At 44.4% G+C, this 15,112-nt stretch overlaps 2 protein-coding genes and 1 long non-coding RNA gene across 3 annotated transcripts; 2 read left to right on the top strand and 1 right to left on the bottom strand.

Moving 5' to 3' along the window:
* Positions 1–39: 39 nt before the first annotated feature.
* Positions 40–3,341, bottom strand: LOC107279457 (uncharacterized). The gene is made up of 6 exons (XR_010737828.1): positions 2,857–3,341; positions 2,206–2,296; positions 1,923–1,988; positions 1,321–1,392; positions 1,083–1,207; positions 40–270 (listed from the first exon to the last, which is right to left on the bottom strand). It is a non-coding gene; the product is annotated as an uncharacterized lncRNA (long non-coding RNA).
* Positions 3,342–4,226: 885 nt separating this feature from the next.
* LOC4349600 (non-specific lipid-transfer protein 4-like) lies at positions 4,227–5,102 on the top strand. Its single transcript, NM_001404441.1, has 2 exons — positions 4,227–4,663; positions 4,770–5,102. The coding sequence occupies exons 1-2, from the start codon at positions 4,314–4,316 to the stop codon at positions 4,777–4,779; spliced, it is 360 nt and encodes a 119-aa protein (NP_001391370.1). The 5' UTR covers positions 4,227–4,313; the 3' UTR covers positions 4,780–5,102.
* Positions 5,103–8,969: 3,867 nt separating this feature from the next.
* Positions 8,970–9,802, top strand: LOC4349601 (non-specific lipid-transfer protein 3-like). The gene is made up of 2 exons (NM_001404442.1): positions 8,970–9,415; positions 9,506–9,802. The coding sequence occupies exons 1-2, from the start codon at positions 9,060–9,062 to the stop codon at positions 9,513–9,515; spliced, it is 366 nt and encodes a 121-aa protein (NP_001391371.1). The 5' UTR covers positions 8,970–9,059; the 3' UTR covers positions 9,516–9,802.
* Positions 9,803–15,112: the final 5,310 nt, after the last annotated feature.

Here is a 15,112-nt window from a genome sequence, read left to right on the forward strand (position 1 = left end):
GCTACGGTGACAACTAATATTGCAAATGAAACAACCAAATGACAGCGACACAATATATGTTTCATCAACGGTACATAGAACAGATAGTTAGGCTAAAAGAGCGATAGAGTTATTAGAAAAAAATTAATCAGCATGTATCCACAATACCATCTAGGAACAAGCCGTCCCTTGCTATGCTATAAAGTACAGGTATTGCTCCTCTCAAATATACAAAATAATAAATATCTAAAATTAGCTTGACTTAAGCCATCCATTCCGCTTGATGTGGTCCTACAAAACAACCAAAATGTATATTGTCACTGTAGTTATTTGTATTTACACAAAAAAAGAATATTGGTCATTTCATACTTGAAGATAAACTTCTGTGATAAGCAAGGTGGACTTGCTTGGATGACTAACGAATGAACCTCTGAACTAAAATTGACGCTCATTTAATACATTCGTAATCAAAGTCAGATGATCGGTGTTTTCATCTATGTGTAGAAATAAACAACGGGAAACAGCCGATATAGCTAAATTTTGCCCAAAAAATTACATGTCTTGTCATTTCACTTACAATTATATGCACATATATGACTAAAGTTTCTACATATATATTGTAATTTATGAACCAATGAATCACCAAATATGGAGGACTTATGTGGAATATGCAAATAAACAAAGAGAAACCATTTGTGTGCACGTGGAACCCGCGTCACAAGGGGTAAAATTACAATGTTGTATATTTTATACATTTTACATTTTTAAAATGTAGTTAATGATCAAACTATCATGACTCTCCAATGTCTCAAATCAAAGCTGCAGCTATATATATACAAAACACATTGTGGTTTGATGCACTTTTCTGTTGCACTGGAAAATATATACCAATCAAAGCAGAATACTGTAAAATAAGAAGTAACTCTTTCTAGTCTATAATAAAACCTTCACTTTTGAAACCTACTACAGACTCATACTTGAGTCAAGTTGAAGGTTCAGGCATTCAGCTATCTTGAAAATAAACAATCTGAAGTGAGTTCATCAGATGCTTTTTCACTGTGCCATACAACATATCTCGGAGAGCTAAGGGGACTGAAATATACCTTACATTTCGAAAAATCAACATCTTCAGAAGATATGTTAGCATTGGAGTTATCAGTAACCATGGAGCACTCCACATAAAGCCTAGACTTGTCTGCGTTTTTATGTGGAGGTAATCAATCCTTGTCTGATCAGCGAAAGAAATTATTAATTAGGCCATGCTGCAGAAAATGATTTAAAGATGCTTATGCCAAACAGAAAAGCAAAGATAGCAAGCAGATAAAATTCCATAAACTCTACCTTGAATATCAACATCAGTGCCCTTTGAACTGGTCAAACTCTAATACTGATTGCTCAGTATATCTCGGTAATCTATAATAGATGCATGGGCACAAAACTCGGTAAGGGTGAAAAAGGCATTATATTAGTTAGCACTAACCTCCAGGCTTTCCAATATTGACAAGATTAACATAGAAGCATGAATATGGTCTGGTATAACACACTTTCCTTAATTTGTCATATTCCTTTTTCATATAAGGATTTTTCTATGACTTGAGGAAGTAAATAACAATACAATTAATTCTTGAACATGCAAAACAGTATGAAGCAAAATACAATCTACATATGGAATTTTGCACATTTTATCATGAAAATAATTTCTCACTGTAGTTTATCTTATCAAAAGAAGTAACACAGAGCATGAGAGATGCACCGCTAATTGTGCCTCCTGCAAGGAAGAAAGTTAGTAGAGCTAATCGTTTGATAGTATCTTTTAGAGAATTTTATTACTATGTATGTAATTCTATACTAAGTAATTCTGCAATATTTTTCATGCACAAATCCTCCTTATCTTCAGTCTCTCATATACTCAATCCTGAAACAAGGAGGGCAAAGATGGCTACCTCCTCAATCACTCTGAAAGCTTTCAAAAATTTGATGAAGCTACTCTAAAACTTCAGTCTGAAGACCTGAAACACCAAAAACAATTGATAGTTTGACTCCGAATTGATTTGTGAAACTATTCTAAACTCAATTGCGTAAATTACTAAATTGGATCAAATACAGGATTGGTTACAGGGCATTGAGTAAAACTACTGAAACATTTGCAAACTCAAAATTGTAATCATAAAACCTAAACAGATGCATAAACCATTCAGTAAAGAACGCAAGGCAAGCTTAATTAACCTTTGCCCGTGCTGTCGCAGTAATTTGTTGCATGCCCAGTATTGATCCAGTCCAAACCATTTCTCCATGTACTCATCTAGGCTTGCATGCTCTGTGGCAACCGGAATTCACTAATAAACTGGTAAATTGTTCCTTTAGAGTTTAGACAATACATCGAAAGTGCTTGCACATTACTAATGCACGACATTTTACATATTCAGGTGTCATGAATAAAAATGTAAACCGGAAAAATTGTCACTGCATGCACAAATCAGAACTTTCCGTGTGTGTGCAAGCATGCCATTCATTAATATATGCAAAGACAAACTTAAACGACACAAGGTAAACTACAGTATGAATACAAGTGGTTCAATAGAGCACAATTCCAGAATTGAGGTAAATTCTCATTATGTATATAACCTTCGGTACACATCACAGAATAATGTATACAACGGAAAGTAAAAGAAGCTCTCAATATTGGCATCATGATTTAGATAATTAAATTCTTCTTTTTAATTTGGATGTCAATTTGGATGGTGATCTCTAAAGAGAGCACACAACATGTGTATCAATTTAATTGGTTTCCTGGGCTATGTTGCTGACCAAGCAATTAATGAAGTTCAAAAGAAATTCTCTGAATTTTCATATATAAACATCCCAATAATGACTTACCTTGTTGCAGTGCGAGGCCGATGCCGGGGTTGAGAAATCCGACCGCGGGGACTTGGAATGTCGGACTCACACACGGCCGGAGGAAGGGGCTGGTGCCGGGATCGACCACGAAAATCGGGCGGCAACACTTAGGCCAGATCGGAGCAAGGAGGGAGGAGCGCCAAAAATCAAATGGAAGACATCAAACCCAAAAATCGGTTGTGATCTGTCGACGAATCTGGCTTGTCGGTCCTTACTGATCTGTCTCTTGATCCCAATCCCCATCTCTCTAATTCTTTTTGTTCGCTCTAATTCTTTTTGTTCGTCCTTTGAGCAATAGGGATTTGGTGACGGCCGCAAGAGGGATGCAGTAGGGGGAGGAGGAGCGACGGCGACGATGTGAAGGCAGTACGGCGAGGAGGAGGGGATGGAGGCGCCGGAGAGGCGGTGCGACGATTAGGGTTTGGGAGGCGCGCCGGTTGGGCGAAGGAGGGAGCGAGCGGGTTTTGGGGAGAGAACACACACGCGGGGGAGGAGGAGTGATCTAGACCGTTAGATGATCGGGAGATATTCTGGTCCGTTGGATTTGATGAATGAGTAATGTAGGTATAAGAGTGAGTTGGTGAATTATAGGGTAGACTATTGTCCACACTTGATGATATGACATTGACATATGCATGCAGGAAATGCAAACACTATATGTAAACCGTAATAGCATATACTTCCTCCGTCCCCTAATATAAGGGATTTTGATATTTTACTTGTACTGTTTGACCACTCGTCTTATTCAAAATATTTGTGCAAATATAAAAACGAAAAATTATGTTTAAAGTACTTTCGATAATAAAGTAAGACACAAATAAAATAAATAATAATTTAAAAAAAAATTGAATAAGACGAATGGTCAAACAGTATAAATAAAATGTTAAAATTCCTTATATTAGCGGACATAGGGAGTACTAATATATAAACTCTCTCTGGATGGCTGGATGCATGTGCCATGAATTTATCCTAAATTAGGGTACTGCAAATTAAAGTTGGCAAGTAGTAAATGAAACAATTCAACAACCACCAACTCATGATCAAAAGTCATATGTACAATTAACAAAAAGCACACGGTGTTTTAATTTTAGCTTTCCACCGCCCTGCACATGTAACTGCACGTGTAAGGTATCAACTGATGTGTCGGACACTCGGACTCGATCGGAAGTCCTCTTTTCTCTAGGATTGAAACACTGCGCTTCTTCAAAAATTACCGGGAAGCACATAAACGATTTCACTAATTACTCTCTAGGATGAAAACCAACTCCAACTTAATATAGGCCTATCATCGATATGATCTCCGGCTGGCACAAAAACCCTATATAAACCCCTCTCCCTACCCCTCACTCACTCACCCACACCACACTCCACTCCACTCCACTACTGCGCTTAGCTAATTAAGCAGCAACTTAACTTGATCTTCTTGTGACCGATCGATGGCTCGCCCGGCGAATAATAACTATGCGGCGGCGGTGATGGTGGTGGCGCTGCTGGTGGCGGCGCCGGCGGCGAGCGCGGTGACATGCGGGCAGGTGGTGAGCATGCTGGCACCGTGCATCATGTACGCGACGGGGAGGGTGTCCGCCCCCACCGGCGGCTGCTGCGACGGGGTCAGGACCCTCAACTCCGCCGCCGCCACCACCGCCGACCGCCAGACCACCTGCGCCTGCCTCAAGCAGCAGACCAGCGCCATGGGCGGCCTGAGGCCCGACCTCGTCGCCGGCATCCCCTCCAAGTGCGACGTCAACATCCCCTACGCCATCAGCCCTTCCACCGACTGCTCCAGGTAATTCATTTGCCATCAATAACGGTTTTGATCTGTACGTTATTAGCTGCAGCTTAATTAACCATTGTTAATCTGCCTATGTATTTGTGCGTTAATTCGCACGCAGGGTGCACTGATGAGCGGATCAACGTCGACAAGTGATGCGACAATAATAAAGGAGAGATCGATCCATCGATCTCCAGCTCTCATTTCGCGGTTGCTATGTGCATGCGCCGTCGTCAATGATCGAGCTAGAAATATATATGCATGTTGCTCCTTCGTTGTGTTACTTCCTGCTTACCTGCTGCGGTTTGATAGTTAGCTAGTGTGAGAGACTGTGAGGGTTGATTTTGGGGCAGACGAATCATGAATCTCAGAGGACCTTGTACCACTGCACGCTTCAATATATATCCATCAAATGCAGGGTCTTTTAATAATGCATCTTGTCAATTAGTATTTCAGTTCATTAGCTGGATCTGCATATAATGCTCCTCCAGATTCTGGCATGTTCTTCATTTATACCTGTTGGGCTGGAGCCCCTTCGGCCGCGTGCAGCCTATAAATCTGGGCTGGCCTGGAACGGGAATGGGGCTCAAGCGCGGCCCGTTATGTGTGTCGTGCGACCCATGTTGATTTGCCTGTCCAAATAGGAAGGGACCACCTATACATTTGTCGACAAATTTTCTACTAAAAATTTGACAGATGTAATTATAGTACAATCGTAGTGTAATTACAATGTAACTTGTATGTAATTACACTGTAACTTGCATGTAACTACAGTGTAACTTGTATGTAAGTTTCACGTAATTTTGAATCGTTAGATCTATTACAAGATTTGTTCTATGGAGGAAGAAAAAAATCACATCACACACATATATGAAAGAATTTGTTCCCACGACCTCTATTTTACTGAAATAACATGTTACCGAGAGATTCTTGAAAGTTACATACAAGTTACATTATAGTTACAGTGTAATTACATGCAAGTTACAGTGTAATTACACTACGATTGTACTGTAATTACATCTGACAAATATTAGGGGGAGAAATTTGATGACAAATATCTAGCAAAATCGAATAGGAATATTGTTTGCACGCTTGGTTGGAGCGACAGACTGAAGGAAAAGTTCACTTTATGAGTCCCAGTTTCATTCCCGTTGACATTTTTTCGTGGCCAACACAAGATCCCCAGTATTAAAATCCATTCGCTCGGCGGTTTGGATGACGATTTTATCAAATGTAAAGTGTTTACTAGATCTACATAAGGATGAATTCTAGATGCTCGCTCTGGAACATTTTTTTTTTTTTTGAAAAATAACCACCGGAGGGAGAGATTCTCCGCCTGAATTATATTGAAAAGAGGAAGGGGGTTACAATCAACATGATGTCAACAACTTTCGTAGTTAATCAGCAGCCTTCGATCTCCAACACTCCGCGAGGATGCAAGCAGGAAGCTCGGCTATATGTGCTGAGCGCCTCAAACAAGAAGATATATATAGGGCTGTAGCTCTCCGTTGGCAAGATGTATTTTCTATTTTTCTTCCTCCTTTTAACCCTGCAATCTGTACTGAGCTTCCTTGTAAAACCTTCACAACCTTGACTTGTAAAAAAATTACTCAGTAGCTAAATTTAATTAAGTAACTAACTTTAGCTTTTATAACATAAAAAAGAATAAGATGATACCTAAATTTGTTTTGCAATCTGTAATCTATATAATTAATATAGACATTGAACACCTCTCCGAACAGGTACAATAGTAGACTACTAAGCAAGCTATAAACACATATCGAGAACATAAATGAGAAGAGAAAAGAGCAAAGTGTTATAGATTTATAGCCAGCTGTAGCACAAACTATAAGACTCAATGTGTGTATGATAGGTGGGACCAGATATTACTAGTTTATAGGTAACTATTGTATGAATTAGCTATTAAATTAACTATAGATGATTTAGAGTTAGTAGTTGACTATACTCTATAGTTGGCTATAGATTATTCGGAGCTAGTAGTTGGAAGAAGTCCATCTACGGAGTGAAAAGACACAACATAACAGTGGTAGCCATATCCCTTGGCGATGACATCCGGCACTTAGTCGCTGAGCCACTCCGGTCGGGCGCCTGCCAAACAACGCTCCTGTATTGGGCGGGCCTCGAGTGCTGAGATGGCATGGTTCAGCGCCATTTTCCTTAGCACTGATCTGCTTAGTCCATGGCTCGGCTCTCAACGCTAGCTGTAATGGCGCTGAGCTCTGACTACTCAGCGCCATTTTTGCTGGCGCTGAGATCCGGCCCTGGTTCCAGCAATCCATCCATTCACAGATTCCAGCAATCCGTCCATCCATTCACAAGCAGGTTCACAAGCAGCAAGCAGCCAACACAAGCAGTTCACAAGCCGGTTCATTAACAAGTTCACAAGCATCCATCTATTCACAAGTTCACATCCACACACAGCCAACATACACATCCATCCATCCATTCACAAGTTTACAAGCCGCAAGTAGCAAGCACAGAACACATCCATCCATCCATCTATATATCCACAACACACATAGGCAACACACATCCAGCACACATCCATCCAACACACATCCATCCATCCATCACACATCCATTCACAAAGTTCACAGAATATAGGTTCACAAGTTCACAAAATATAGGTTCATAGGTTCACAAGATCACAACTAAAGAGGCTATCGACTGTGACACCTACTTCTTCCTACCCCTTGGAGCACGAGGTTGATCGGGAGTGTACCTCCAGTTGAAACATGAGCTATCTTGTGTTGTGGTCGAGATGGCCCCTGCAACGACTGTGGAGCGTCCTACAGCTAGGAGGGACCGAGCTCCACTTGCTCCTCCTCTTCCTCCTCCTCTCTTTCTTCCTCCTCCTCTCCCTCTTGTACACCCTCTTGAGCCACTCCTCGACTTGTCCCCTGCTCAGCCCGTCGAGGTGGTTCGAAGGCATCGTCGGCCCTGCATCCCAGACATGCCGCCAACTTCTGCATCGCTGTCATAGAGTCTAGCACCAACAGAAGGAAGCAGTTAGTTCCAATTATGTGTGCGGTGCACGAATTTTACAAATCTACCTGTAATGCATTCCGAAGAATGCTGCTCTCTTGTTGCGAGCTAGGGGGCATGCCAAGTGCCACGCCCGCATCGTTGACTGTCCTGATCAGCTCCCGTGTCTGTAGGAGAAGTTATAAGCACGAAGTACAGAAATTGGAAAACGAGTAAATAGAACCCATACTCACCACTTTGTCTCGAACCGGACCCATCCCGACCGTGCTACCTCTATGGGTACTTGTATCGTACTTGTTCTGCTCCTCCACCTCAATCAGGTCATCCAGTATGTCGGTTAGCGTCCAAGCCAGACGTAGGGCACTGCGGTAGTTCCTCGCGAGCCAGGCTAAGTACGCGTCGAACTCTTACCTGTTGTGCATCGCGTTATCCGGCATGCGGTTGGCTTCGAACTGGTTCCATCGATCGATGTGTGTCTGATGATAAGCAGTCCAATCGGTGGTCTTCTTGTTTTTCCTTCTGTCCACCCTACACGCAAGACATAGTAATATGCAATTTTTTAATGACAAATGTGTAAATAGGACCGACTAGATGAATTATCCAAGAATTGAACCTGATTTCTACGTATGGTTATCGGAGGCAACTGGACTTACTTATGAAGTTCGATACTTGTAGAGAATCTTTGCGGGATCGTTGGCGCTGAGGGTGGGCATCTCAGCGCTGAAGCGGTTGGCGCTGAGGTTGGGCAACACAGTGCCGAAGCGATTGGCGCTGAGGTTCTTGCCACGTCGGCAGGGGGGTCGGCTCGGCCGCCACGCTGGCACGAGGTCAGCGTCAGGTCCAGTGGCGCTGCTATTTACAACCTCAGCGCTGAGCCGACGGAAATAGTTGAAGTTTTTGGCAGTGGCTAGTTTCGAAATAAGTTTTTTAAAAAGATCAATTTGTCAAAAAAAAAATGGTGAAGTCCATTCGCGGAGTGAAAAGACGCAAGATAACAGTGGTGGCAATTAAGAAGGTTGTTCCTGAGCATGCAAACAAAGATGGATGGATCACATGCGTGCATTCACGCACGTATCGACAGATCCCGAGGGTCCCAATACGCAACCACCGGCTGGTACATATGCATATGCATGCACGCTCTATACTATTAGCTAAACACAGTAGATCATCTCCCATCTCCGGCCGGCCGGCCGATCTGGAAGTTTCCTATCGCTAACCAGCTAAGCTAACCTAATTAACCCGGCCTTAATTTCTTTCTTCTCCACCTCCATCTATCGCTAGCTATTTATACCACCCCTCCTCGACAGCTTTGCTCACTCCAGTACTCCACCACAAGCTCTAGCTTACAGCTCACTACCAGTGTACATTGTTGCTAGTTAGCTAGAGCTAGATCTCGATCGAGACAATGGCGGGTGCTCGCAGGACGATGGCGCTGGTTGCGTTGGTGGCGGTGGTGGCGGCGGCGGTGGTGGCGGAGAGGGCGTCGGCGGCGGTGAGCTGCGGCGACGTGACGTCGTCGATCGCGCCGTGCCTGTCGTACGTGATGGGGAGGGAGAGCTCGCCGTCGTCGTCGTGCTGCAGCGGGGTGAGGACCCTCAACGGCAAGGCCTCGTCGTCGGCCGACCGCCGCACCGCCTGCAGCTGCCTCAAGAACATGGCCTCCTCCTTCAGGAACCTCAACATGGGCAACGCCGCCTCCATCCCCAGCAAATGCGGCGTCTCCGTCGCCTTCCCCATCAGCACCTCCGTCGACTGCTCCAAGTATTCTACATTTTCTCTCTCTCTATCTTCATTTGCTCCATCCATGTGTTGGCCTAATTAAGCTAATTTCCTCTTTCCTTTTTTATGCAGGATCAACTAATTACTAGCTTGATCATCTCCAGCTGAGATCGATATGTATGGGAAGATCTAGAGAGTGACTGTTCACTGCTAGCTTTGTTTATTTTCTTGCTGCATGCGTACGTGCACTATATAATGTAATAATGCGTTTCAATGTTTACATGTAGTGTACTATGTACACTACTTATATATTTTTCATATATAATAATCTAATAATGATAATAATGTCGTACTGATACATGCGTACACACACTTGAACTTGCTGTGCCCCGTTTTTTTACTTCAATAAGTAATAGTATATGGATGGAATGATATGAGCTGTTATTAATTTGAAAAAATGCCAAATGGAATTCTGGAATATAATGATGGATCAGTGACGAGGCTCCATGCGACCACGTAGTGATGAACGTACTTCCGTACATACGTTTTTTATGGGCCGGCAGCACACCATGCCTGAAAACTGAAAGAAAAAAAAACGTAATGCAGACATGCATATATGGCCCATCAATTCATTTCTTGGATCCTAGCCCATTAAACAATCCAAAGGGAGAAGGAAAAAGTGCACTGAAGGTCCCTCAACTTGTCATCGAGTTACAAAATCATCCTCCAACCACAAAACCAGATATATAACATCTCTCAATTAACAAAACCGGGTCACTTTAGATCCTCTAGCGGTTTTAACCCCGGTTTTATCCTACGTGGCAGCTGAGTCAGCATGGGACCCACGTGAACCCCGCATGTCAGGGTGACCACGTCATCACACACCATCTCTCTCTCTCTTTCTCAGTTTCTCCCCTCTTCTCGTCTTGAAGACCTGGGCAAGCTCCTGGAGGACATCCGCTTCTTGGTCGCCGCCAGCGGCGGCGGCGCTCGCTCCGGCGCGACATCGGCCGCATCGTCCGATCCCTCCAGACGCGGCGGGGCGGTGGCGGTGCGACGGTTCCACGGCCACTGCAGACCCCGCTGAGGTGAACCGCTGATGCCCACGCCGTCAGTGAAGCGGTAGGGCGGCCTTCTCCTCGTCCGACGATAGGGGTGTCCGGCGCCGCGGGTGGGGGCGACGAGGCAGGGTTCTTGGAGCAGCGGAGGAGGCGGTGGGTGCCCCAGCTGAGGTTGGGGAACGAGAAGCGGTGAAGCCACGTGCGCGACAGCGACGGCGTCCTCGCTCTCCCTGTCCCCTACCCGCCAGGCCCCGACGCGGCACGATGGCAGCGGCTGCTCGGTCGCCGCCTTGCATGACTGCGCAGGTCCGGGGATGTCGCATGGACGGCCATCCGCACGGCGTCGATGACCTCCGCGGCGCCGCTCGGGCCGGGGGACTTCAAGCTTGTGCGACGCATCGGCGGCCGCGACATCGGGTGTAACACCCTACCTCCAAAATCCGCATTAGTCCGCTCTACACGTTGAGCGGACCCACGTTTGCATGGTATCCCGCTTACACTTTCGTCCTCGCTTCGTGTAAAAGGGTTAACCCGGGGATACCATGGTTGGAGCACCAAGGCTTATAAGCAGGCCCTCACCCACCTAAACTTCCAAGGTGGTACTAAACCACCACTATACAACCACTTCTGGGCCACATGGGCCAAATACACACTACTAGGCTTCAAACGGGCTGGGGTGTTACATCGGGACGGTGTACCTGTGCCGCCTCCGGAGCTCACCGGCATCCGCGGCAGTGAGGGAGAGCTGTGCCTGTACGCGATGAAGGTGGTGGACCGGTGGGCGGTGGCGAGGAAGCAGAAGCTAGAGCGTGCGGCGGCAAAGAAGCGGATCTTGCGGCAGCTCGACCACCCCTTCTTCCTCCACCCTCTTCGCCGACTTCGACGCCACGACTCACTTCTCCTGTGTCGTCATGGAGTTTTGCGCCGGCGGCGACCTCCACTCTCTCATCCACCGCATGCCATCCCGCCGCTTCCCGCTCCCCTCCGCCCACTTCTACGCAGCCGAGGTGCTCCTCGCCATCAAGTACCTCCACATGATAGGCGACATCGACGACGAGCAGGATGACACGGCTGGCGGTGGCGCGTCCTGCTTCCCAGACCACCTCCTCCAGTTCAAGCGGCGGCGGCGGCGCCTCTGCGGTTCGTGGCCGAGCCGGTGAAGGCGAGGTCGTGCTCGTTTGTCGGGACGCACGACTCACGAATATGTCGCCCCCAAGGTGGCGAGCGGCGACGCACATGGCACCGCCGTGGAGTCGTGCAAGGCGGCGTTCGCAACGCCGCCACGAAGCCGGCCTGCCCAGAGTCCAGAGTCCAGAGAGAAGAGAGAGAGAGGAGGAGGAGGAAAGGAGAGGCTGGCCTACTTACGTAGCAGCTTGACATGTGGGGCCCACATGGGTCCCACCCTGACTCAACCGCCACGTCGGACAAAACCGGGATCAAAACCACCGAGGGACCTAGTTTGCACTGGTTTTGTAAGTTGTGGGATGCGCTGTATCTGGTTTTGCGGTTGAGGGACTATTTTGTAACTCGATGACAAGTTGAGGGACCTTCGGTGTACTTTTTCCAAGGGAGAATGCTCTATATCCTTTTACCTCCTTTTGCCAGGCCCATGCCACACAAAATTTGATTAGTTAATCAGAAAAAAAGGGGTAAAATGGAAAAAAAGAAGAAGAAAAGAACAAAACAAAGAACTATTGTACACAGTTCAATGGGATGTTTATTGTAAGTAGTAGTCCTCACATAAGTTTGTGTATACCCACTCCCCTTCTCTCGCCTTAATTATTATGAAAAAAAAACTACTCTCACCTTTATGTGATACATTAGTTCTGTATAGCAGGCTCTTCATTTGTCCCCTCTACTCCCCACTCCATAGTTATTAAGACCGGACCGGAGAATTAACCAGTCGAGCTCTCGGTTCACTAGTCTGGTGGTTCGACCATTGGTTAGGCCGGTCCAACCGCGGTTTAATGTACAATATGACGTAAATGTTTGGTACCAACAAAAGTGAAGAGATAGAGGGTTGGGTAGTGGGTGCTCTTCTCAGCCATGCGACCCAAGGTCGATTTTTGATGGAGTTTGCTCAGTGGGCTAAGGCTTTTGATGGAGTTTGCTCATTGGGCCTCGCCTCAGCCCATCAACAAAAGCCTAGTAGCTTGTTACCCTGTCTGACCACTTCGGTTCAAAGCCGGGTTTATATAAAAATCGCCCGGTTCAATGGGTTTTCCCCGGTTTAAGGGGACTGGACCGGCCGAGGTCTTACCACTCCGGTTCAAAGCTCGGTTTATATAAAAACTGCACGATTCAATGGGTCTCCCCGGTTCAATTGCGCAGTCGATCTTTTAAGGGGACCAGACCGACCGAGGCCATGGTTAGGGTTTTTCCCGGTCGGACCGCCAGTCCGGTCCTAATAACTATGCCCCACTCTTTCCTCTTAATGTGAAAGAATATTTTTGTCACCAAGATTTATATTCTTTTTATGTTCATAAACAAGGGATACTTCTTTTTTCATCGTAAGAGGATGAGGTGGCCTCTCAAAAAAAAAGAGCGGGTGTGGGGAAGGGGAGTTACAAGATAATTTTTATACTCTAGAAAGGTTGAGAGTAATCTTTTTTTTCGTCAGGAGGTTAGAGAGTGCCAAAGAGGAGGGTAGGAACGAGAGGGACAGGAGGGGTCCGAGGGGAGTTTGGAGAGTGTAGGACAAAACCAATGCTTGTGAGAGTATATTTTTTTTACATCACGAGGGAAAGGGAGGGAAGAGGGATAGGTGGGCAACTATGAGGCTCAATGTGTTATTTACCGCTAAAATAAAACTTATCGCTTTTTTTATTTCTCCCCTTATTTTTCTTATCTACTTGTGTTCTATTCATTGACCTGGGTCCTAGTTGGCTAGCTAGCATTTTGTAATAAATCTATCATATATTTATTGAGTTTCAACCCAATAAAAAGATTAAAGGACTTGTTTGGGATGGAAAAAAAACCCTAGCCCATATATTCGTAAGGACATCCCAAGAATTTATTTCAATTTACTGGTGCACCTCAAATCATAATTTCAACTCTCATCGTTTGATATATAGCTAATAGCCGTAAAAAAAAAGAACAGAGCAACTAAAATAATTTACAGGATAAAACTTGTATATCCATGTTGGCAATTTAAAACACAATGGCAAAAAACAAACCAAGATAGAGGAAACCTGAAAATCAACTCTCGAATTATGGTTGAAAATTCAAATTTTTGATGTGGTTGATAAGCCAATTTGCAAACGCGCGGTGATAATATTGTAAACGCTACAAACTGATAGTTAAGGTCCTTGTGTTCGGGTGGCTGCCTAGGTTCTGTCGTTGACATCTCCACTGCAAATAGCCATTGATGTCACGAAAAATTGGTCGACCACTGGAAAACATTATTAGTCATCCAGACTTCATGATAACGCTCTTTCTCTTGTGATAGAACCTTTTTATCTTGGTTCAAGCCATAGTATAGGCACATATGCTTGTTTCTTTTAGATTTAATCTCTTGAGAGAATATATATATATATACTCTACCTACATATACAGATACGTTCAACAGTAAAACGTGTGCCCACCGAAGTTATGTGAGTTAGGCCTCTAATCTTATTTATCATATGCTAGTGAGCGTGTGACGTCCAATTCTTTTTTTTCAAACTCTCTGTATTAGGCCTAGTTTAGTTCCCAACTTTTTCTTCAAACTTCCAACTTTTCCATCACATCAAAACTTTCTACACACATAAACTTCTAACTTTTCCATCACATCATTCCAATTTCAATCAAACTTCTAATTTTGACGTGAACTAAGCACACCCTTATTTCAAAGGGAATAGTGCTCTATCATACAAGCCTGATGAAAACACCAAGGTTGTGTTTAGTTCACACTAAAATTAAAAGTTTGGTTAAAATTGGAACGATGTGGCGGAAAAGTTAGAAGTTTGTGTATGCAGGAAAATTTTGATGTGATGAAAAAATTAAAAATTTGAAGAAATATTTTGAAACTAACACGGGCCAAGATGAACCGATGGTAGCCCTCTTTAATTTGTCTAACGTCTACATAGAAAGTTGGCCATGGGTTGCTGTAGGTGGCATCATGATATGCATTAATACCTAGGAGGAGGAGTAACGGTTGGCAGGTAGATCGATACGAGAATGACATGAACATAATGGATCGTCGGCTTCAATTTGGAAGCCACCTGCTGGCGACCGACAGCCGTCCCGGCCGGGAGGGATAACCTACGTCAACGATAAATAAATACTCCTACTAACTGGAGTAGCTAGCAGCTTGGTCTTGTGAAAAAGAAAGATAAAATTCTACTACTCCATAGTGTACGTGGTCTTATCTAGAGCTTAATTGGATTGCAAAATAGCATACAGCTGATTGATTAAAAACTACGTTAAACTTAGTAACTGAAAATTCTTAGATTTAATTAATTGATCGATCTGCTGAGAGCTTTGCATTGTGGAGCACATGCCAAGCCAGCTAGTACATTTTTGTGATAAGAAACATGAAGTTTCGGTTTAACCTCTTAAATACATGCATGCATGGTTGATACAATACACGTCCTGAACATGAATAAATACTACTAAATATATGTTATCCGAATTTTATCATATAATATATTTGGATTAGTTTCTTAATATGACTTTTATTCTTTTATCCCAATTGTAT

The sequence above is a fragment of the Oryza sativa genome, chromosome 11, assembly GCF_034140825.1.
Source record: "Oryza sativa Japonica Group chromosome 11, ASM3414082v1".
NCBI classification, from domain to species: Eukaryota; Viridiplantae; Streptophyta; class Magnoliopsida; order Poales; family Poaceae; genus Oryza; species Oryza sativa.

What these genes read in the sequence shown, in the direction of transcription:
- LOC4349601 (NM_001404442.1), top strand. Translation starts at nt 9,060, where the DNA reads ATGGCGGGTGCTCGCAGGACGATGGCGCTGGTTGCGTTGGTGGCGGTG.
- LOC4349600 (NM_001404441.1), top strand. Translation starts at nt 4,314, where the DNA reads ATGGCTCGCCCGGCGAATAATAACTATGCGGCGGCGGTGATGGTGGTG.